This window comes from Leuresthes tenuis, unplaced genomic scaffold (assembly GCF_036924035.1).
Source record: "Leuresthes tenuis unplaced genomic scaffold, fLeuTen1.0.hap1 SCAF_2, whole genome shotgun sequence".
Lineage (NCBI taxonomy): Eukaryota > Metazoa > Chordata > Actinopteri > Atheriniformes > Atherinopsidae > Leuresthes > Leuresthes tenuis.
In genome coordinates, this window is record NW_027325356.1 from 3152851 (window position 1) to 3175374 (window position 22524).

A 22524-nucleotide genomic window follows, 5' to 3' on the forward strand; every position below is an offset into this window, starting at 1 on the left:
TGCCCTGCTCCTGCCCTTCTGCTGCCCTGCTGCTGCCCTCCTGTTGCCCTTCTGCTGCTGCCCTTCTGCTGCTGCCCTTCTGCTGCCCTTCTGCTGCCCTGCTCCTGCCCTGCTGCTGCCCTCCTGCTGCTCTTCTGCTGCTGCCCTTCTGCTGCCCTGCTGCTGCCCTTCTGCTGCCCTGCTTCTGCCCTTCTGCTGCACTGCTGCTGACCTGCTGCTGCCCTGCTCCTGCCCTTTTGCTGCCCTGCTCCTGCCCTTCTGCTGCCCTGCTCCTGCCCTTCTGCTGCCCTGCTCCTGCCCTTCTGCTGCCCTGCTCCTGCCCTGCTTCTGCCCTGCTGCTGCCCTCCTGCTGCTCTTCTGCTGCTGCCCTTCTGCTGCCCTGCTGCTGCCCTGCTCCTGCCCTGCTGCTGCCCTTCTGCTGCTCTGCTCCTGCCCTTCTGCTGCCCTGCTGCTGCCCTTCTGCTGCCCTGCTCCTGCCCTTCTGCTGCCCTGCTCCTGCCCTTCTGCTGCCCTGCTGCTGCCCTTATGCTGCCCTCCCACTGCCCTGCTGCTGCCCTCCTGCTGCCCTTCTGCTGCTATGTTTACTCTGCCTTCATAAGCCATCTTGGCTCTGCCCTCATCCGCCATCTTGGCTCTGGCTTCATCAGCTGTGATAGAACAGGGCAGCCATCTTGGGTGTGGTCAGCATTAGTTGCTATGGGCAACAGCTGTGACTGCCAACTGCCAAATCTGCACCTCACGTTGTCCCCTTAAAATCATGGGGTTTTCATATTGAGGCAGAAGTCTGGAACAAACTTTCGCTTTTCGAAAAGTAGAAGTCGGATCCGAATAATTCTTTCACCGTGAGCGCCAGAAGGGACGGGGGAAGCCAGCGGTGTCATTTTTATTCTTCTACCCCCCGGGGCTCCTTTATTATGGCAGTTTTAAAAGGATTTTTCCGACTGATTTCAGGGCTCGGCCGTTTTATAGTGGGATGGATTGTTCCCTCTCTGCGCTCAGAGGTCATTTGTGAGAAATCTGTGAGGCCAAGCTCAATGATAGTCAAGTCACATTGGGTGAAAGACAACTAAAATACCTACGTTTTGATGTATAATTCATCCAGATCAGGCAGTTATTTTGGACGTGAGAGGAATTTGTTCGAGAAATGTTCTTTTAAAGATTTTTAGTGTGAGACTTAGAGTGTGACGCCAGGAAATCAGCTCCTCTGGACACCTAAAACGTAAACTTCCGTTGTGTCAAAGCTGTATAAGCTATTAACAAGCCCTTTACCACAGTTATAGCTGAGTCTTTCCTGTCACACACAAACTTTGAATGATGTGTGTGTGACGCTGTATGGCTGAGTTACGAGCCCCAAACTGCCTCTTTTAGGCCTTCTCCATTCATTTTCCCATTGACAATTTGCCCGCTTTTTCCCATCTATCCGCTATTCCTTTCGAGTAATGAGAGAGATAAATACAAGCACACTTCTGCCCATCGGGGCGCACGCAGCCATGTGTTTTTTATTTTAGTCGGACCTTCGCTGCGGGAGGAGTAGCGCGCCAAAAAACGTGACGGAAGCGGGAGAATAATAAGTATGAGCAATAGTAATATATGTGCCCTGCCTTTGGCATTGGCACCCATAACTAATCATTTCTTAATCTAATCACATTCATTATCCAATCAAAACTGAGAACACGCCTACGAACTTCCTATGAAAGAGCTGCTTCCTGTGTAAACAGTATGAATTAAAGTAAAAACAAAAACTGTGTAAAAGGTTAAAGGTAGTCAAGGACCAAAGCAAATACATGTTTTATTTTTTTATTGAGCCATTAAGAAACAAGAAGTCCACCTGAACACACACAGTTTGACAGATAATAAAACAAACAAATCATAACGAAAATAACTGATTTCTCATTTGAAGCTGCAGAGTATTGATTATAACTGGCTTTAAATCATGATGTTGTTTGTCTATAACAGCAGAATCAGATTCAAAGCTACATGACTGGACGGACACCCAGCAGCTGCAGTTCCAGATGATCCTCCTTCCTGAGTTGTTCAAATTTCTCCCCACTGGAATATTTCCTCCTTTAGCTTAACTGAACTGAACTGAGCTGCATTTTGAATTCTTCCAGATGTTAAAAAAAAAAGCATTAATTACTTTAAAGAAACACAAGAAACGACACAGAAACCCAAAATCTGTCACCGGTACAATCAAACCGGGTCAATGTAATCAGCTGGCGCTTGCTGCAGGTTTAACTCTCACAGGAGGGCAGAGGCTGGTATTTGACCTGGGACGTTTTGGTTTTGTACATGATCACGCCGCAGATCATCCCAACAGCAGCAAGAAGACATCCGGCGATGAAAACCAGGTTCAGGTTCAGGTTCACCACTGGAAGAGAGACACAGCCCTGATTTAGCACTGTCCACACCTGAACCGGGACTCAGAAAACACTGTTTCCATACCTGAGCCTCCGCTGCTGTCTGCTGACCGCCTCAGGCGCAGGGGACCCTGGGAAACGAGGTGCTTTGCGCTCTGGATGACAGCCTCTCTCTTATGGTGGCGGTGGTTGTGACCGTTGAACCACGTGGAGTTCATGCATCCCTGTGCACACCTGGTGTTGGGGTTCCCTGCTTCACACATCATGACTGAGCAGCTGATGTACACCTGAGGACAGAAACACACAGCAGCATTACAGCTGCGACTTACTCCCTCTAGTGGACAAATGTCAGAACTGCAGTGAAACGTCCTCAAAGCTTTGTCTCAACATCCTAATCAGCCTAAATACCACCTGTACCATGTGGTATATAACATTAGAAATCTGACACTCTTAGTTTGAAATAAACATCTTTTACTGAACCCAGAGTGGCAGCTTGTTGTTTTTTGCCTTCAACTGACCACAGACATTTTAAAGCGTCTTTAAAGGTGAACTCCGGTATTTTTAAACCTGGACCTTATTTTTGGCATCAAATACATTTATCTACTCACCGAGAACATTTTGGTGAAAGTCGCCATCCTTCGGAAGATATTTAGATATAACAGAGAAAACGAGCCTCTAAATAAGGCATTATCTGTCTTTATTTCACCAATACTTTAAGAAGAATGGATGAATGAACTTGTACTATAGCTCTGTTAGCTCATAGCTGCTGTTATGTGGCTACTTGCAGCAACAGGAGAGCTAACGGAGGGATTTCTACACAGGCACTCTACTGGGACCACTTCATCCACACACATGGCTGCAGCACAGTTTATTCACTCCGGTAAGAACGTCCATCTTACTCAAAGTCATTGTTCACATCGTCAAAATCTGATAAATATCCTGCCATGTTGCACAAAACTAGCAGTAGCAAACTCTGTGTGAAGTTAGCCGACTGTCACAGAGCACGGAGTGAATAAACTGTGCTGCAGGGGGGCGTGTGGATGAAGTGGTCCCAGTAGAGTGCCTGTGTAGAAATTCCTCCGTTAGCTCTCCTATAGCTGCAAGTAGCCACATAACAGCAGCTATGAGCTAACAGAGCTATAGCACACGTTCATTCATTCATTCCGGAACTCCCCTTTAAAGAATCATATCAAGGAATTTTGATGTCTATGTATTCAGTTATTTCTTTTCATTGGCTGTTTGATGCCTTATGAAAGTCTGAGACTGAATCGCTGTGTCACTATCAAATTTATCAAATAAAATGGAAACTTTTGAATTGCACACACACACGGACAGAATGAAGAGTCCTCACCTGGTCATGCAAGCCGATGAACTTGAAGGCCTCCATGCTGAACTTGAACTGTTTGTCATCGGAGGGAGAGTAGATCTGAACAGTCGGGTCCACTGTGCAGCTGTCAGAGAGAAACAAAAGGTCCACAGTCAAACTCTGTTAGCTCTGTTCGGCCTTTATTTCCACCTGAGAGTCTCATGCCTACCCGTTCTCAATGATGGAGTAGGTCGGGTGGTAGTTGGGGTTGTCGTACGGTGCAGCTGTGCAGGACTCCACGAACATCTCTGTGTTGTTGACTGAAGACGAGGCTTCAATCTGCATGTGAATCCTGCTGCCAATGTCATACTCCAGAGGGTAGGAGTTTGGATCAATCCTGGTTCTGAACTGGCTGTCGGGGTAGAACTCAAACTGGTAGGTGAAGGTGCCGAAGCCTTTCTCCCACACTGTGACGTTCTTCCTGTGCGCTGTGAAGCCCAGGGTCACGTTCCCATTTTTGGGGTACTGGCAGTAGAACCGAGCCTCCACCAGGTGCTTCCTGGTGATCAGCTCGCTGTTGTTGTCCTGCACTGTGGTGATTTCATTCTTAAAAATGAGGTTGTCGTCGTCTTCCTGCAGAGTGAATGGTCATGTATTCGGTCCTTTTACTGCTGATTGATAAATAACTGACAGAAATGTGTTTGTGATGGAACAAATGACTGCTGGTTACCTCGATCTGAGTGCCACAAGCGTTGAGGGGGATGACACCGATGATGTGGGTGCTGTTGGAGTATCTCTCCAGGCTGCAGGCCGTGTTACTAGAGTCACTGAGGCGAAGATGATCCTCTTGGAGTCCAAAGAAGGAAGATTTGTCCACCTCCACTGTCATGGTGGATTCACTGCAGGTCACTTTGGCTTTGACTGGAACAAGAAACACATACTTTAAACCTTTGATTTAAACCTTGATCAGAGATTCAGGCCTGTGTTAAATCTGATGGTTTATCAGGTTTGATTGGTTTGATGACATCAGAGGAAATTATACTAAATAAATTGCAATTGAACCTTCATCAACCAATATTTAGACTATGAAAAACGTAAATGTGAAAAAAGTAAATGTATTTAGTAGGGCCAGGACTCGATTAAAAAAATTAATCTAATTAGTTAGAGGCTTTGTAATTAATTAATCGAAATTAATCGCATTTTAATCGCATACAAATATTTGACCTGAGAACAGTGAAAAGCATTTTTTTTCACATGGATTTTAGTATATCATTGAATAATGACTGAATACATAAGCTTAAGCAACAAAACATTGTTTTTTTTTTTTAAAAGTGGTACTTAACCAACTGTGCTCTTATCGACGCTTCCATCCATCCGTCCGGTTTAAAAAAAAATGTTATGCCTTTTAATAGGCAGGACAGATAAAACAAAAATAAGTGTGATTAAAATTAGTTAATTTTTTAACACATTCATTTTTGTGTAATTAATTAATCTTAATTAACGGGTATTTAGTAGCTAATAGTTGGAAATTCAAGGAGGATCTTGACTTTATCAGTCTGCTAATCTGACAGGATATTCAGATCATTGTTAAATCTGATAATTTGTCATCTTTTAGTCTTTCTCGTGGTCAAAAGTTGCTTGATGCAGCTTTAAAGGTGACATAATGGGAAAAAGTCATTCTGAGTTTGCACTAAGTGAAAAACTGGGATCTGCCACAACAAAAAAGGTTCCTAATGTCTCCAAAACTGTAAATAAAACACAGAGGAATGAAGTGACAGGGAAGTCCAGGTTTTATGGAGCTGATACATGACAACAGAATTACGTCCCTATTCTGCTATTCTCCTACTATGCTTTGTAATTAATTAATCGAAATTAATCAAAATTAATCGCATTTTAATCGCATACAAATATTTGACCTGAGAACAGTAAAAGCATTTTTTCACATGGTATAGTATACCATTGAATAATGACTGAATACATAAGCTTAATTCATCTACCAACTGCAGGCTGAACATGATGTTACTTCAGTGTTCCAATCTGTGAGAAAAGGGCATTAAGGTCTCCTTTAAGTTCAGTTTACACCAAAGAGAAATAGCTTTTTTTTAAAGCTTAGCAGCAAAAACATGAGAAGGAATCATCTTTTCTGAGTTATAGCCTGATAGATCTCTTTATGAAGATGGCTAAAATGACAAAATGCAGCACGATTCAAGGGATAATGTTTCATAGCTTAAAAAAAAATAGCTCTTCTACGTACAATTTTGCCAATTTAACATATAACTGGCATTTTAGTGTTGTTGCATTGCATGAAAATACACTTTAGTCTCACTTTGCTCCTTCCTGACGTCCACCACGACACATCTCATCTCGGACTGATAGACGCCAGACCTGTTTGCAAACATCGATTTCAGGCAAAAAACGTTGAAAGTTCTTCTCAAATTGAACTTCTTCCTTTATCTTGCATTCAATCAAAAGGTGTCAAATTCAAATCTCAGCTGCTTCATTCTTGTTAATTTAACAAATCCTTTGATAGAACTCAGTAAAAAGTGACTTACTGTGAGGTTGGAGTTGCATGGAAATGGGAATGAGAATGGGATTGGGGAGGGGTTTGATAGCTGTTTATAGCTGACCTGCAACATATGGAGAGAGTCATATCACGGTTTTACTCTCAAACTAATTCTGTCCGAAATTAAATGAGACCAAACCTCACCCTGTTGCAGATTCCACAGCAAAGCAGATTGGATAATGATCTCCCAGGTCGTCTGCGATCGGTGTCCACCTGATGACGAACTCATCGTGTGTGGTCCTGTGCATGGTGATGTTTGTCGGGCCACTGGTGATGAGATCTTGCAGTCTGCATGAAAACAAAGCAGAGATCTCTTCATTACAGCAGATGTTGTTGTGCTGTCACCAGGCCTCACTAAGTTCCATCTAACTTACACTGAATGCGTCGCCTGTGCTCTGATTCTGATCTCCAGCTCTTTGTTGACCTCCGCCTGGATGCGAGCTCCGTTTGCAGGTGTCGGACTCAGAAACTTAGGCAGGTAGACGCCCTCCTGACATGATGGAACAGGTGGGTCCACTGGAGTTTACAGACAGAAACATTCACTGAAGTTCCAGAACTCAATCAGGATTCAACACCAACAGATCTTTTCTTCCTACAATTTTAGGGTGTTTTCTCTTAAGAATCCAAAAGTTATTTCGATCGTCTTGTAATTGTTGGACCTGATGCTGCTGGTAATTTGGGGATTTTTTTTAAACATTCTTTGAATGAGGATCCATATTTGGACAAGGTGAAGAGGAGATGTCGCAGATATGGAGAAGTAAAACGACGAGAAAGTAGAAAGAAGATGAAATAATCTTTTCCCTTGATCATCATTCAAAAAGGTGAGATAATTGGAAAATAAAACGAATAAGAATATAGTGAATGCAGTATTAGGAGTTTGACTGAGACATGGCTGCAGAAACAGCTCTTCCCCACTTCCAGACAGAGACCGCAGACAGAGGGGTAAGAGTGAAGAAGGAGGTTCACACTGCTTTTAACAACAGACATTGTAATCCTGTACAGTGTTTTTTTTTTGCACCCTGGGTATTAAACTGTTGGCTATGAGTTTCCATTCCTGTTGTCTACTGAGACAATACACCTACGAACTTTATTTATTCGGCTTTTCACAAGAAATCAAACTTCAACAAGATAAATCCCCTCTGTGGATTCTATTTATTGCTTTGTCCTTTTGCTGTGGGGTTTTTGGCATGTGAAGGGTGAAAAATGCATCAATTTAGGTGAATGTGTTTATTTTGTTTTAACCCTACTGAAGTAAATGTAGTGACTAAACCCAACTATAAAGGGATAAATGTTGTATTCTTAACGGCAATTTCCATTTAGTTGAAAGTAATTGACATAAGAATTGTGTAGCATCAAGTTAAGTCATGTGACCTGCATATTGAAACAACAATCGTCCTTACCGAGCAAAGAGAACTGCAGCGGTAGTTTACTGAGGGGAGGAGTGTTGACGTATGCCGGAGATGAGGTTCGGTACGACCGGGTGGTGGTCGGTCTTTGAGTGGTGGTGGTCGGTCTTTGAGTGGTGGTGGTCGGTGTTCGAGTGGTGGTGGTCGGTCTTCGAGTGGTGGTGGTTGGTCTTCGAGTGGTGGTGGTCGGTCTTTGAGTGGTTGTGGACTGCCACCACCACCTCCAGGGTTGTTGAGTTGTGGTTGGTGCAGTGGTTGTATGACCCCACCACCACCAGGGTTGTTGAGTTGTGATTGGTGCAGTGGTTGTTTGACCCCACCACCATCTAGGAGTTGATGTTGCGTATACTGTTGCCGGGGTTGTAGACTGCCACCACCACCTCCAGGGTTGTTGAGTTGTGGTGGGTGCAGTGGTTGTATGACCCCACCACCACCAGGGTTGTTGAGTTATGGTTGGTGCAGTGGTTGTATGACCCCACCACCACCAGGGTTGTTGAGTTGTGGTTGGTGCAGTGGTTGTATGACCCCACCACCACCAGGGTTGTTGAGTTGTGGTGGGTGCAGTGGTTGTATGACCCCACCACCACCAGGGTTGTTGAGTTGTGGTTGGTGCAGTGGTTGTATGACCCCACCACCACCAGGGTTGTTGAGTTGTGGTGGGTGCAGTGGTTGTATGACCCCACCACCACCACCAGGGTTGTTGAGTTGTGGTTGGTGCAGTGGTTGTTTGACCCCACACAGCTTGCCTCTTTCTCCTTGCAAGCAGTGGATGTTTGTGAGACTGTGATCCGTCTGAGTAGAACAGATCGATGTGCCCTTGCGAGTAGTCCTCTACCACCATCTCAAATCCATAAACTCTGGGATCGGCAGGGGAGTATTGGTAGTGTAACGTGCAAGAGTCCTGACAACGTAAGTATTTCACGATTAAATGAGGCAAAGCAGCAATCTAGTTTATGTTTGATGATGAATCAACTTTCCCACTAACCTGATCGAGGTGGAAGCCTGAGGGTTGGTTGCATCCGCCACACTCCACACCTCGCATATTCCCATACCTGCACCGGACTCTGTCACCATCAGGATCGAAGGATGCCAGCTTGTAAGTCCGTGGGCAGTTCTGAGGAACTCTTCAGCCGACATGAAGACGTGTCAGAAACAGTCAGAAACATCAGAAAAAACAAAATGGTAAACAAGCAAAGTCACTTCAAAAGGTCAGACAGAGAATTACCTCATGAAGGGAAGAATGGCAATGTCTGGTGATCTGTTTGGTTCTCTGGTGTCTGATCTTATTCCCAAATCCACAAGAGTATTCAGCCTCCAGTTACTGACCGAGTTACGTGTTGGGACCCAGCAACAGCTCGCTGCCCTGTAACATGCAGACAGGAGAACCTCAACTTTCATTTTAAGTGTGCGATGGCGCTCTAAAAGCTCGACTCAGCACATACGTGACATTATTTCTTATTCACTCACCTCATCTGAAACGGTTTGTCACTACTGAGCGTTCTTGTGTCAACTGTTTCAGTCTCACACCACTGGTTGTTGTACTGTGGTGCGTTGGAGCTCCGATCAATTACAGAATTCCATTGCCTGCTGAGGGAGCCACAGTTACCGTTGGTACAGCTCCAGCCGAGGGAGTATTGACACCCATCAAAGGTTTGTCTGTTGCGAACGGCCAACTGTGGGAGCAGACTGAATTAATATTGAAATAAAGATTTCTGACATAACTTCACTTACTTCCAAGGTGCATGGAGACAGGAAGAAAAGTACAGATGATATCATAAAGCTCAGCTTGATCCAACAACCAGGTCACAGAAAAATACAACCTAACACTAAGATCAGTCGAAACACATGTCAGCTGATGTGGCATATGTAGATCACTGGGTGTGTGTTTATACAATTTCAGGCCAGTTACTGTAAAGTTAGCAACCAGGAGTAATAATAGAAGACATCGGTGAAACCATATTTGGTTTGTAGACCAGAAAAGTACAATCGAGGACAATGGAAAAGGCCCTGCCCTGCAGCTCACCCAACGATATGATGTGACTCAGCCCCACCCAAAAGTTTACATTATCACAAAGGAAACAAAGAAATAAAATGAAAAAAATGTAAATGTTCATCTGTGTACATGACATCATAGAAAAATATTAAAATGCTTAATTCAGCAATAACTAATGTAAACACATCCGTAATAATCTATGAAAATGCATTTCTAAAACACAGATGCTGCAGTATTTAATTAAACTAACTCTTTGGATTTTAAACAAACGTGTCAGGTAAAAAAAAAAAAAAAAGAGGAAAAACAACTAAAACAGCAAATAAATTATAATTCTGTCACTAAAAGGGGTTGTGGCCGTGTCATTGATTATTTTCATGATCTGGAAACTTTCCTGCAAATCTGACCAGTTGCTGTAAACTCAAACAAATGAATACAGTCGGCATATATATATAAATATATGCCATTATTGTCATTATTTGTCTTCTATTATATTGTTTCCTACTTATGAAGTCCCTTAAACGCACTTAGAAATTCTTAGAAAACTACCAAGCTACCAAATACTTTATTCTCTGTAGTTTCTCGTCGTTCTTTCTTATTTCATACGACTCTCGAAGAGACTGAAACATGTTTTGAAAACTTGAAATCAAAGATGTGAAGAGAAAATATTGCAAAGAATCAAAGTAAAACATTGACAAAAAGTGAAAACTAATCTTAGTTTCACCTGAACAGCCAGAATAGCCGTAGATTTATATATGATACAGTAATAATCTGATTAATTTTGACCAGATTCACACATTATTTGCTGCTAACGCTGACTAAGATAAAAAGCTCCACGCCTCACCTTGAATGTTCCATCGGGGTTTCTTCCTTTGTAGGTGAAGGTTGTGGTTCCACCAAAGAAATGAGATGCCGACACCAGCGACACCAGCAGGAGCAGCTGAACGAGGAGCAGCACTGAAGAAGCCATCCTGATGCTCCAGATTCACCTCTGTCTCCCAGGATGATGCTCACTTGCACCTGCAGCATCTTATATACACCCGCCCAGGAGAGGTGGTGACGCTCGAGCTGGGATTTATTGGTATGTATTCAGTGTTTCGGAACAATACAGCAGCTGCAGAACTGGTTTGAGCTAACAAATAGGTTGAAAATACTTGCTGTAAATGCCTTCTGTGAATTAAGCATAAAGCATAGTGAAACTTAACATTTCTCAGTTTAGGCAGCACAGAGACAGGCTTGAGAAAAAGAAACCTGAGCACGGTTATTGCACTGATTTAGGCAAAGCTTTTCACAGTCGAGTCATAAACTGCTCTGAACTCTTTCATTGCACTGAGGTCAGTAAAAATAAGGAAAATGATGCTTTAATTTTGGTTTCCTAACACTAAACTGTCACTTTGTTTCGGTTTCTGTGTTCATCGTATCGGCTTATAAATGTAGACACATAATTCAATTCAAATTTACGACTGTTTTCATGCAGCGACATCATTCAGATGGTATCCAACCCAACACACCTTTCTTATTTTAAGAGCAGCATTTTTTGGCTGTCTTTTCCAAGAGCAATGCAGCTGCTTCAATAAGTCACACCTTTCAGTGAAGCCTGACCTCATCTGAATAAAACTCAACACAATTAGTTTCTTTTTCTATTTGCACACAAGTGAAAAACTAAAAGACAGAAAAACATGTTTTTCATCGGGAAAAATCGTAAAAAATCATAAAAGAAAAAGAGCGAATGTCAGCGAAAGATCAATCAAATTCATTGTCGTCAATCTTTATTTGTTCAGGCATAGAACCTTTGTCTCGGCAGCTCAAACAACAGTTCTTTTGTGCTCTTTTCTGTGCACATTGATGTACATGAATTAAGTCAAATTTAGCAAAAACAGTTTGCTCACCAGCTGCTGAATGTATTTGTGAAGAAGATCATCTTTTTGGGCTGAATTTGGACCACTTCAGATGGGCTAAAAACAAAGCCCAAAGACCTTCTGCTGCCTCTAACTTCCTCTGTGGGAGATCGTGGTCCATGTAAGTCCAGCTGAATTCCCTGCAAAATTACTTTAATGGTGATTCTGTCAGATGAGGCTGCGGTTATTGAATCTGGATTTTATTAGAGCAGAGCGACAGTCTGGAAATGCTCTGGAAATCACGTGACCTCAATGCGCTGATTTTCAGTCCCAGTTTCTGACAAAGGAAACAGAAAAATATGTGAATGAGTGCCGCTTTATGGGGAATTCAGCTGGATGAATATACAGTAAGACTTTGGATGGAACCAAGTGGTCCTTCTGGGTCTCGGTGAGAGAATACACGCAGGAATGATTTGATTTCTAACTACATTATCTGGGTGTGTTTGATTTCGGTCTGACTAACATCTCGTGTCAGGGAAACATGCTCACTCACCCAGTCTTAAAGCCCTAAAGAGTTCTGCCAGAAGGAAGATTCAAAGGCAGGGATTCTGCATTTCAGAACATATTTAATTAAGCACTGCAACAGTGGCCCATTGGACCAAATCAAATGCTTCTTGTAGCCAACATCAAGCTTAACTGGTTGTGGCTGCAGCTGCCGATCTCTGCCTCTGAATCTCTGTCTCCTGAAACCTAAGTTTAGTTCCCCTTGAATCATTTTAAAGACAAACTAATCTGATTGTATCATATAGGGTAATAAGAAAATTCATGAGCAAACGTACACAGAAATGTTAAAAGAATGCTTTAAATCTCGTTTGTTTATAATGATAGCACGTATAATAATGTTCTATGTTAGTTTTTCAGTTAACAGGATCGTTTAAACATCAGTTAAAATGCTTTTGAATTATCTAATTTGAGCAAAATGTTTTAATCCTGACCCCACATGAACTTGGAGAAACAAAAAGTAAAAAACTTGTTTGCACAGCATCATTGTTCTGTGAGACGGTATGTGGTTCTTAAAAAAACAGGCGTGTTGTCCTTAATGCTACTTGAATGCTTTCAGTTCACTGTATTGTTCAAGGTGAGATCTACTGACCTTATTTAAAAGCAGTGGAAGGTGCTGATACGGTTTAGGTGGAAGATTCAGAAGCTTCTATTTAGCATTTGAGAACTACATAAATTTAGTTTAGTTGGCTTTTAGAGTTCACCTCACTATAAAAGAAGCTTGGTTTAGCCAGCAGAGAGCCTGATCAGGTGCAGACTCGGGTCAGTACACCATACTATCATCAACATAACTTTAAATGCACATTTTAATCAATAGTATTTATATATACACTGATTAGCTATAAGATGATGACCACACATTAGGTGAAAAACACTGATCATCTCGTTATAGTGGCACAAAGTACTGGGGGGTAGTTGGTAAGCATCCTGTCCTTGAAGTTGATGTGTTCAGAGCAGAAAAATAGACCAAAGCACCAAATTCTGATGGCTTCTGGGTCATAGCTTTGGCACAGCTGCAGCTCAACGTGATAAACAAGGAAGGAAGATGTGGCTTTTTGATGTGTACGAGGCATAGTTGTGTTATCCAATCCAGCCGGAATAAAAACGGTGGCTAAAACTGCTGAACAACTTGATGTTGGTTCACTGCCAAAGTAGCCAAAATGGACCGCAGAGCCATGCCAGATGGATCACATTGTCTTTTACATCATCCATTTGGCTGGGTGCTACCTAACCTGGGAAAGACATGACACAGGGATGCACAACAGGAAGAAAGACAGCTGGCAGAGCTTTAAACAGAAGCTGCCCTTCCTGGTCTCAGCCGGCTCGGCGTCGGGTCCTTTGCTGCCTTCGATGCCTTCCCCTACTCTCAATGCCCCCTTTCCTATCCTCCTTTAGTTAAATAAAGGCCCCGAGCACAAGAAGATTAAGAAGAGCTCATTCTTCATTTTGAGGTCAGTGCAAACCATCATCGCAGCCCTGAAAAATCTTTAATTCATTCTCCTCATACCCTCCTGTTCAGGGTCACCGCAGTGACAGTCCATCACTGAACAAACACAGAGGCAGACAATAATTTACACCCACAGTCACGGTTAATTCAGAATCCAACAGCCCAAAACTCTCCCTGCAGTTTAGATTTGAACCAGAACCACATCACTGTATAGCTGCTCTGAACATTTAAACCGTCATGAAAACAAAACAGATGCCAAGACTCAAGCATGCCTTACTTTGGATTTTAATTACTTAAGGTTAATAAATGACAAACAATGTAAAAAATAAAAAAAATACAAGCTGAACTGGACTTTGGAGCTTGGTTGGTCCTGATATACTGGTACTGGGAATAATCACAGACACTCTCACTGCTCTTTAATTACGACGACAACAAAACGATCAACAGCTCCATTTTGATTTGTGTGCAAATATTCCAAATGTATAACTTTATAAGCTGCATCAGACTCAGAGTGAAACCTCAGTCTCAGTCATTTCACACTTTTAAAACAAAGTAACCGAGACCAAACTGCAACAGGAAACTCTACACACACCCATAAAGCTGGTAGGGTCTCTGCTGCTTAGAGAAAAGCCAAACCCTGTGGTGTCCCAACAGATTTAAACTTCAGCTTTAGTGGCAATGGGGCTCCTTTTTTAATTAAACTGATGACAGAAATCAAACTTCTGTGTAACAACTCCTGGTAGAATAACTGGTTTTTCTACCAACACACTGTTCATACCTCTCACATTCTTCTCTTGGATCCCCACAGCAGCCATCACTTCATTTATCACATTTGTTACTTTTTGCAAATCTTGCGTGCCATGCACTTGTTTGTTTTCCATCCTGTGTAGCGTGAAGGCTTCATTGTGCTGACTGATGGAGTTTCTCATGCATTGTGCAACAATCAAAACATAAGATTGTTGCACAATGCATGAGAAACGCCATTGTGTGCTTTCTGCTATCAGTGAAAATCTACATTTATTCAAATATATCATTCGCATTTCACAAAGTAAACTACTCCATCAACATGTCCAGGGTGCACACCGCCTCTCGCCCAATGACAGCTGGGATGGGCTCCAGCCTCCCCACGGCAGGGCCTGTCGTTTTGTCCCATCCATCCATTTTCTATACCCGCTTAATCCAGTTCAGGGTCGCGTGGGGGCTGGAGCCTATCCCAGCTGTCATTGTCACCCTGGACACGTTTCCAGTCCATCACAGGGCCACACAGAGACAAACGACCACACTCACTCCTCGGCACAATTCAGAGACACCAGTAAACCTAACAGCATGTTTTTGCACGGTGAGGAAGCCGGAGAAGCCGGAGAGAACCTGGAACCTTCTTGCAGTGAGGCAACAGTGCTAACCCCCCACCACCATGCAACCCCCTGTCATTTTGTCAAGTAAAATAAATTTGGTCCTCTTGGGTATTGGGTGGTGCCTCTGCCGGGGGGTTCCTGGGGCCCGGGTCCGGTGCACGGCCCATGTCTGGGAGGCTGGGGCCTGGTGGGGTCGGTGGGCTGTTACCCCTGGTTCCCGGGGGGCCTTTGCCCTATGCTTATGGGGGCTCTGTCCGGGGGCTTCCTCTGCAGTCTTCTGGGTGGATGCCTGGTTGTCCCTGTGGTGGGCTTCCTGGGTTCTGTGCTCCGTTGGGGCTGCTGGTGGCCTGGGTCTTGTGGCCCTTTCTGCCTACTTCTGATTACTGGTGGGGGGGGCTGTGGATTGTGGCTCTGTACGCTTATACACTCATTACTAATTACGGTTATCATGTGGGACCTGTGTCATGTGTGTTGCATGTTCTCGCACACACACACACACACATTTATTAGCACAGTAGCTCGCTAAGCAGTTGATGTGTTATCCTGTGGTTTGAGGTCATCCACAGCTGTGTTTTATGCGATTGCTGCTACTTGTGCTTGTTTGTTTTTTCTCTGCTTGTCTGCTTTCAGGTAGACAAAAAGTAAAATAAATTTAAATTAATTTACTTCACCTGTCTGCTTCCAGGACTGACTGCATTTGAATCCTGGTCTTGGCAGAAATGAGGTTTACCACCAAAGTTATCAAAGAAAGATAGTTTTACAAAATGCTACTTTATCCTTTTTGTGCTCAGGATCATAAAAAAAGAAGAGTCATGTCCCATGACATAAATCAGCATATTTTATATCACAACTTAGCTTTGGTGCAACTAACTTCTATGAACAAAGTTTGCAGCGAGACTGCAGCCAAAGAAAAGGCCCTCGTCCTTCAGGGAGCTGCTCAGAGCCCCTGAAGGTCCGAATGTGCCTTATGACTGAGATCTGAACTTCCTTTGGGGAGGAACAGGAGGACATCAGCATTCTACCAACCATGCATTTATGGTGTTCCTCAGTAAAAGACACACGACAACAAGCCTTACAGCAACTGAAGAACTCAAACAACAATAAGCAAAAGCTCTGATGTGATGAAAGAAAGGTTGAAAGATTTGTCCAAAAGCCTGAATGGAAAAAATAAAGCTCCGAGCATCACCTATTGGCGTGAAGCCTCCTCAGGACGCAGGGAGAGATGAAGCAGAAACACGAGAAGCTGTGCTGAAGGAAAGCCTCTTTCAGGCTGATCAGGAGCTGAGACCACAGCAAAGTTTACAGGCTGTATGAGACCTCTGCGAAAGACTCAAAAAGAGTGTCTCAGGAGAGATTGAACGACTGTGGACAATTGCTGCTCATCCAACCTGATTCAGCTTGAAAGGTTTTGTGATTTTATTTTTATTTCTTCACCCCAAATCCTTTCTTTGAATTATTACATCGATTACCGGTATTTCCAAGGATTTAAAGTGTGTCTTTGTTTGAATTTGTACAGGAACGTTTAAGGTGTCAAAACTGTGCTTGTGTTTGGCTTGCATCATTGTAAGGCTTATCTCTCTAATCCACAAGGAAGTACTTGCACATAACACATACCACAGGCTGATCAGGTGTCAGTCTGTGCTTATTGAAAGCTGAGAAAAAACGTCCGTGACTATGTGGATAAATGTGGGGCGGATCAGGCAATGGTCCAGTTTACTGGGGTGTGCAGACGCTGAATAGGAAATTAGGTTCAATACTTTGCAGATATAGAGGTAGAGGAAAGATGGAGAGGAAATCACAGGAGTTATGATATGAGGAGGCTGAGTGGCATGAATGAGGAAAAGAAATGTGGGTTAAATTAGATATCTAACCCGGTTGTTGATTCATGTGGTTCAGTATTGATAACAAAATATCATTTCCTCAAGTTCTTTATCTGTTTCCGCTCAACGCACGTTTATCCACGACTGTTCAGCAGGACGATGCCAGACCTCATTCTGCAGGACTTCCAGCAGCTTCATACACACAGAGTGTGTGAGCTCGGCCGCCTGCCTGCAGTCCACATCTGTCTCCTGCTGCAGATGTTGGAGCATCATGAAGAGGAGAACCAGACAACAGCAACCAGGGACTGCTGAGCAGCTGGAATCTGGGATTCAGCAGGAATGGACTCAGATTCCTGTGAAAAACTGCAACAATCAGTGTCCTCAGTTCCCAAAAAGCATTAAAAAGAGTCATTAAAAGGTTTAACACTTATTTATCATTTTATTCAACTGTGTTGCTGCATAAAATCCATCTATTAGGGGGGGGCTGTAGCCTATCCCAGCTGCCGGGAGGCAGGGTACACCTTGAACAAGTCACCACTCCTAGGGACAATTTAGAGTCACCAATTAACCTAAAATGCATGTTTTTGGATGGTGGGAGGAAGCCAATTAATTGGGGGGATTCAACCCTCCTGCTGTGAGGTGAAGGTGCCAACTGTCAGACCTGGACTTTAAAGACGACTCAGATGCAGAAGAATGCACATTTAAACAGTCTCTATTAATATCCCCAACCTCCAACACTGAGTGATAAAATAAAAAGCTGTGAAAATGTTTTCTATGTAATCTATAAGACTCAATCACGAATAAATGATCTAATAAACAAAACCTCTCTGAATAAAGAAGGAAATAACCCTAAAAAGAAAAGAGGAAAAGAGCACCTATAACTATGAACTCAAGGAGGTTTCTATTTCCATTTCTTGTCGCAGTACCAAAACTGAGGCATCCGTTCTCCGCCGGTTAAACTCACAGCTTGAGTTCAGCAAATAAACATGTAGAAATTAAAGTCTTGTTGAAACAACATTTTGTATCAGCTTTTCTTCTTCCATCAGCATCTCTGACAGCTAAGTGACACATTTAGTAAACATCTGCCTTGGAATGACTGTCAGTACGTCTAATAAAAGAGGATGCATGCAGATGCACTCATCTACATGAAGGAATATAAGCAATGCAGCTGTTTTCTGCAACAATGCAGATCTGGACTATAAGTAATCACATCAGGGAATACACTGTGGAGATCTCAAAGTTTGCCCAGAGTTGGAAAAAAGAAAAGATTGTTTAAATATCAGGACAGCTTTAGTACCTCCAAATGCATCACCATGACCTTTTTTAAACTCCCCTGTTCTTGTTGCTGCTTCTGTGCACATTTAACAAACAAACTGAATGAATTTCCCAGAACTTACGACTGATTATCTTGTACTTCATATCATATTGCTTTTGTTGGCCTGCATTCTTCTTCCTTGTTTTTGTTTTCTTTTGTCGATAGTGTCACCAGTCATCAATCAGCACATTAGTGCGGGGCAGACAGCAGACAGAAAGTATGCTCACGTGGTTTTCTTTCATGCCATTCCTTGGATTGCTGAACAGAAGATGAGACAACATGAAAGTTTGTTTGGAACACAGAACAACTGCAGTTTTTAGAGCTTGGTAGAGTTGATCTTGTCAGGGCCTCAGCACACAGATTCAGGGTCAGTTTCAGTGTTTATCATCAACAGGCAGGTGGAGGATCTCCACACAGAGCAAACAAAAGGGCTGTGAAACACCTGAAGCACTCTGCTCAATAACTATGGTGGAGAGGAGTGCAGCAATGAGAAATTATCTAAATCAAAACCTCTCCACTCCAGGAGGAAAACAAAGGGCTATTAAATATAATAAAATAAACTCTCTCGCTCTCCTGTTGAGGCGGACTTTAACAAAGAAGCTCTCTTGGACTATAAATCTTAACAATAAGCTTAAAATACACCTTTAACAGCGGCGCAAAACACAAAATCGCTCCACTGACGGAGGTTTCTATGGAACATTGAATAAAAATCTCTCCAAAAAACAGAGGAACAAAACCAGGCTGTGAAACTAAACTAAAGCCATGGAATAAATCACAAAAAGAAGATACTGCTCTGCAGGAGGATCGCTCACTGCAGGCTCGAGGATTCTGTGGAAACTGTGGGACAAAACGCTAGGAGTGAAGCTCGTGACACGAAACAACATACTGGCACAAGACAAGGGAGACTATCTGAGCACATGAGGAGCCAAAGGGGAGCAGGTGGAAACACTTTGGGAATCAGGGAAGACAATCAGACGCCTGACACAGGAGGAAGAGCAAGGTACATGAAACGAGAGGAAGTTTCAAAATAAAACAGGAAATGACAAGACATGAATCAAACCTAAATCATGACAGAATACTTGCTGATGAGACTGAGAAGGCCAATAGGATGCATACGCAACAACAAATGCAGAAAGTTCCAGACAATAAAATTTCAAACTTCAGAAACTTCTTAAGAAACATCTCAAACCCATCAGAAAAAGGTGTTTTTATAAAAAAAAACAACATATCCTTCTGGACAAATTCCACACGGATCCAGATCAAATTAAAATTCAAAGTAAGTCCTCGTGTTCAAAGGAAAGGAGAGAGAAAGAACTCAGTTTCAGCTTTTGACATGTCGTCATCGTACATTCAGTTAACATTTCTCCGGTCTGATTTCATTTTCTTTTTCTTGTAAGTGTGAAGTTTTGTTTGTGTGAACAAAGGCGATGCCAAAGCGCTGAAGTCACTCTCTGAATTCTTCACCTCACCTGCAGCATCATCTTAATTGATCTCAAAGAATAGACTTTGTTCTTTTTTTAACTCAGGCTATAGGCGGAGGCTTGTTGTTGAGCCAACTCTTAAAAGAGTTTATGGTGATCTCTGAATGAAGAATGTGTTCTTCTGCCAAGAAAAAAATGTGTCAGAGGAGACACGAATCATTGCTCCTCCCTCTGAGCACATGCACATTTCCCGTAAGTTTCTCAATTTATCGTAAATCAGACTGCAAGGTGCCCAGGTCCTGTGGCTGCAGAACCAGCCCAGATCATCAGCCCTCCACTACCGTGCTTGACAGCTGGTATGAGGTGTTTGTGATGAAACAGAAAAGTATGTAAATACTTCATCATCCTGCTGATAAGATCTCTGAGTATTACAACAGGGCTACTGCTCATGTTTATGTTCTAAAATGGCCTGAGACAGTCAATCACTGCTGTTTCGATGTTTAGCATAGTTTTCTAAAGTTTCATATAGTACACACACACACACATATATATATATATACTGTATACATACATATATATGATGAAAAGGTTGTAGACAGTATTTTTTAGGGTTTGTGGAACCATATAACACCTTCAGCATATGTGAAATTAACAGACTTCTATTTAAAAAAGAGTCTTAAACAGTATAAGGTGGCTTAATCTGTAAGGCAAACCTCATACCAATAAAGTTTTAACCTACATTTGAATCTCTGATGACTAACACCCCGATAAAGCGAGTTTAATACTCTGTTAGCAGTGATACAGAGTAATAAGGAAAATGTATACAAACATGCTACAAAGAAGCTGCATTTGCACCAGAACAATATCAAACATAAATATGTCGAATGAGAATTTGAGTTTTACAACTTTTACATTTTTCTGTGGTTTTATTATAGGACTCAGTCACAGCTTTAAGTAAAGTTTTGTAGAGCAGATGGAAAGTTATTGTAATACTTTCTTGATTATAAACCTTCAGATGAACACTAAAAGTAACAGAAGAAAGCAGAGCAATGCGACGCCACAGAGAATAAGTTAATTGATAGATTATTGCTTGCAACAGCAACAAGACAAAGTCAGTTGTTGAGCAACAACAGAGCAACACGCCTTGTTATTGTTGGCCAGCTGTTAAATGACAGCTAAATGTGACACTTAAGACTTCTCCTTAGCTGTTATTCACTTAAGGGTGATGCACTGAGTCTCTTAAAAGGTGGACTTGGTTCAGGAAAAAGTCTCAAGCCATCATGTTGCTTGTAATCAGATTTAGCTGAACTGTTATAGCTTTAGCTGTTATCATAAAGGAATTCCTCAAACATAAAGTGGGAAAAGCTTAGATTATATTTTGGAATCTGTAGCAAAGATTAAAAGGAAACTCTTAACTTGAAGAGTTTAGTTTAAGTGGCCCAAAGCTCTTCTTTTACCAGCTGGTGGAGGACGAGCTGCAAGACTCAGTGCTTTAGTGGACGATCTGTCCAGGGTGACTCTGAAATGGATTAAGCGGGAATAGAAACAGATGGATGGATGATTTTAGATGGTCAGAAAAGAGAAGAAGTGTTCCAGTTGGCATTTCCTTATATACATGATTCAACAAAGGGCGTTGTTGCTTTCAGTCATACAGGTGTGGCTGGGTCGCATTCATCAGCCGAGCTTTTATTAATTACTTCTGTGATTTCAGGGTTCATTACTCCAGAGCATTGCACCTCATTTTTACTTGGAAATCCTTCATTATGTTGCTCGATTCTGACGCTCAGTTTAGCAAAGATGGAGACAACATCCATCACTAGATGGGAAACTGCAAAAAAAGCAACTATTACTTAATTACTGATAAACTCCTGAATTGGTTACATCACCTTAAAACCTTACAACAAGCAGAATTCTGGTTTTTGTGCCAGATTCTTCATATTCTGAGTATCTCTGGCGCTCCACTTTGATCAGGCTTTTAGTCATAATGGTTAAAGACAATTAAAATGTTTTGATATAACAATACGACACATTAAGTCACCCCAGTATGATCTTCTTATTTAAACCTGGTCTTTTGTGTCACATCAACACTTTCAAGACCTACAATTACATTTTTCAAAAAATATTCATGAACATGAAGGCAAAGTAAATTATTTAAAGCGTAAAATCAGAGTTTTTTTTTGTCATTTTGATGTCTTTCTTTTCTTTTTAGAATTAAATTTAATCCCATAATAGGCGGTAAAAAACAAAAACAAAAAGGTTAAAAAGTGTTTATCCTAGTCTGGCCAGGCTAACGATGACTTAAATTATATACTGAGACCAACACAAAGAAGTTATTAAAGTTTGTTTCTGATGCAATTGAATATGTCATATTTATCATAAAGACACAATGTTTATCATGCCCGTATTCAAATGAAGATTCATTGCTTTTAGCTCGTGTGATTCCTGGTGATTTATCAGTTATGACATGATAAAAAGGACAGCATCTGTAATTCAAACCCAGAAATTCGAAACTAAACTTGACCACAACCATTCAATTTGATTTGGAAGACTATTTAATCCGTCTGATGAACCTTTACAATCTTTCCTGAGGCATTATGTTAAACAATATGGCTCCATCATTGTTTATGTCAAATAAGTCTAATCTGAAAGCATAAGCTTGACCGATGTGGGTGTTTCTGATTTAAGTCGTGAACTGAGAGTCATCTACTCAACTTTAAGACAATATGGACAGATGGAAAGCCTCTTCTCTCTAAAAAGAACATGGCAGCACAGCTTAGGTTTGCAAAGCTGCATCTGAACAAAGCATCTACACAGCACAGCTCCTACACCACGCCTAAGACAATCCAAACTCTGTTCATGTGTCGTCCCACGATGGTGGAATGACCTACCGAGCGCTACCAGAACAGGGGCGTCCCTGTCTATCTTCAAGAAGCTCCTGAAAACCCAGCTCTTCAGAGAGCATCTCCTATCCCAGCACTTACCTTGTACTTCCCTACCCCCTCTATCTCTGCACTTTATCTTTCTGCACTTCCTTCTATGCCTGCACCCTATCTCTACTCTGTCCCCTCTGACAGAGTCGGACTCCTGGGTTCCTTCTATGTAGCTTATTGTTAGCTTTATATAAAGCTGTTATATCTTAATTTGT

The 22524-nt window shown here is 42.2% G+C and overlaps 1 protein-coding gene across 1 annotated transcript; it reads right to left on the minus strand.

Annotated features, from left to right (window-relative positions):
* Positions 1–1933: 1933 nt before the first annotated feature.
* On the minus strand, positions 1934–9232 carry LOC140301405 (uncharacterized). Its single transcript, XM_072379824.1, has 13 exons — positions 9100–9232; positions 8858–8995; positions 8618–8756; positions 7627–8533; positions 6601–6742; positions 6371–6514; positions 6216–6290; positions 5990–6048; positions 4394–4584; positions 3893–4296; positions 3709–3808; positions 2443–2644; positions 1934–2368 (listed from the first exon to the last, which is right to left on the minus strand). Exons 1-13 carry the CDS (start codon positions 9102–9104, stop codon positions 2232–2234), a joined length of 2643 nt encoding a protein of 880 aa, XP_072235925.1. The 5' UTR covers positions 9105–9232; the 3' UTR covers positions 1934–2231.
* Between the last annotated feature and the right edge of the window lie 13292 nt (positions 9233–22524).

Coding starts and splice junctions, on each gene's coding strand:
- LOC140301405 (XM_072379824.1), bottom strand. Junction 6,291..6,370: donor GCTGTGGAATCTGCAACAGG/GTGAGGTTTGGT, acceptor CATATGTTGCAG/GTCAGCTATAAACAGCTATC. Junction 3,809..3,892: donor TACTCCATCATTGAGAACGG/GTAGGCATGAGA, acceptor TCTCTCTGACAG/CTGCACAGTGGACCCGACTG.